Source organism: Cyprinodon variegatus, unplaced genomic scaffold, assembly GCF_000732505.1.
Source record: "Cyprinodon variegatus isolate N-32 unplaced genomic scaffold, C_variegatus-1.0 Scaffold656, whole genome shotgun sequence".
NCBI classification, from domain to species: domain Eukaryota; kingdom Metazoa; phylum Chordata; class Actinopteri; order Cyprinodontiformes; family Cyprinodontidae; genus Cyprinodon; species Cyprinodon variegatus.
Genome location: NW_015151109.1, coordinates 41,876 through 43,586, shown reverse-complemented (window position 1 = coordinate 43,586; position 1,711 = coordinate 41,876). Strand labels below are relative to the sequence as shown.

The following is a 1,711-nucleotide window of genomic DNA, read 5'->3' as shown; positions in this document are numbered from 1 at the left end:
TAAAAATGTAAGGAGTAGAAGCAAAAAGTCGCCATAAAAATAAGTAGTAAAGTAAAGTAAAAATATCAGAAAAATCTACTTGAGTACATCTCTGCTGACATGGCTTATGGTAAACTGCAAGCTTTACATTTCTTTCTCTGAAAAAAATATTCCCTCTTGCTGCTTTTCCAAAAATAAAATCAAATAAAACCCTGTTTAGTGAAAAATAAAAGTGGGCCTAACAACAGATTCTCCCACCTGAGCTGTTGATCTCTGTATCTCCTCCAACGATAATGAGTAACCCTGCTGCCTTTCCAAATAATGCTCTCCTTGCCTTCCACTTAAGGTGGACTGCCATGTCCTTGGAACTTCGCAGCTTTGCTGAATCCTATTAGCTTTACGGCTCTGCAGCTGTTAAAAACCTGCCAGATGTTTTGTTACACTTTCCTTCTGCTTTCACTCTATGTGCTCTTTTTGTTTTCTATCAGATAAAATCCCAACAACATCACACAGCAAGGTCTGTAGAAAGAGAGTGTGACTAAAGGTTTTTATTTGGGGGGTAAATGTTTTTTTTACATGTTCCCTCTAATTACTCGTTGAGCGACGTTGTCTCTTCCTATTTGGTGAAAGCCGTATAGAGCAAACCGGAGTTAATAACAAACACGCTGACATGGATCGGAGGCGCCCTTTCTAACGAGGACTAATAGCCTGGTGTAAATTCAAGCCGACTCCTTTGTCATGAAAAAATAAATAAACTGAATTGCTCCTATTAAATCTTCATTAACAACTAAGTGGCACACAATCAACTATTGATAGATACAGATTGCGGTGGCTTGCAGTGGGAGACACACTGAATTGCTAATACTTCATTCACCATAATAAGTTGCGGCGTTGAACGCGGCCGGTTGGTTCTCCCGCAGTGGCTGCAATAACAGCGTGCAGCTCAACATAATGACAAAAGAGGCTGACCTTCAATCTGATAATAGCGGATCTCTCCTCTCTGAAATGAGCTGAGGGAGCCGCCTGCATCAAGTGGTTTTTATCTCTTTTGTTCAGCATGTTTCCAGCTGTTTCAGCATGGAGGGGCGTTGCACAGGACCCCTGCTACTCAGGGTTTTAAGGCTGTTTGTTGATCAATCTATGTACTGTATGAATGGAGCTCCATCACAATAGGTGCCATTTTACAGTCATATCCACTTGCATGGGGGGATTTGTGGAAATGTGGCTGAAGACAGTTTTAATCAGAAATAAAACTCTTCTCCTGAAAATGAGGCAACGATTCAAACAGCTTTAAAGGTCAAAGAGAGATGCATCAATACCTCCACCAAGCCTTGCAGAATCCTTAAACAAATGACACATCCGTAGTGCGTACGAGCGGCGGAGGGAATGAACATATTCAGGATGGATGTCAGCACAATGGCAGCACCAAATACCCTGTAACATAAAAAGACAAACATGTGATTGGTTAAAATCCATCCACACATTTTCTTCTGCTTTATCTGGGGCCGGGTCCTGGAGGCAGCAGTCTGAGCAGAGATGCCCAGACTTCCTCCAGCTGCTCTGGGGGGGGGCCCAGGGCGACACCAGGCCAGCTCAGAGACATGGTCCCTCCAGCTCCTCCCGGGTAACTGAGCTCCTCACCCGATCTGTAGGGGGGGCCCAGCCACCCTGAAAATAGGGTTAGGAATTGATAAGATTTTCACGATTCCGATCCCCTTATCGATTCTGTGAA

At 43.7% G+C, this 1,711-nt stretch overlaps 1 protein-coding gene across 1 annotated transcript in view; it reads right to left on the bottom strand.

Annotated features, from left to right (window-relative positions):
• Window positions 1-1,711, bottom strand: part of slc17a6 (solute carrier family 17 (vesicular glutamate transporter), member 6) — a 30,490-nt gene that overhangs the window by 14,273 nt on the left and 14,506 nt on the right. The window contains exons 4-5 of the mRNA XM_015393762.1: window positions 1,266-1,413; window positions 854-902 (exon numbers count right to left, since the gene is read on the bottom strand). Of these exons, the coding sequence (XP_015249248.1) occupies window positions 854-902; window positions 1,266-1,413 (197 nt within the window). The remainder of the gene's footprint in view (window positions 1-853; window positions 903-1,265; window positions 1,414-1,711) is intronic.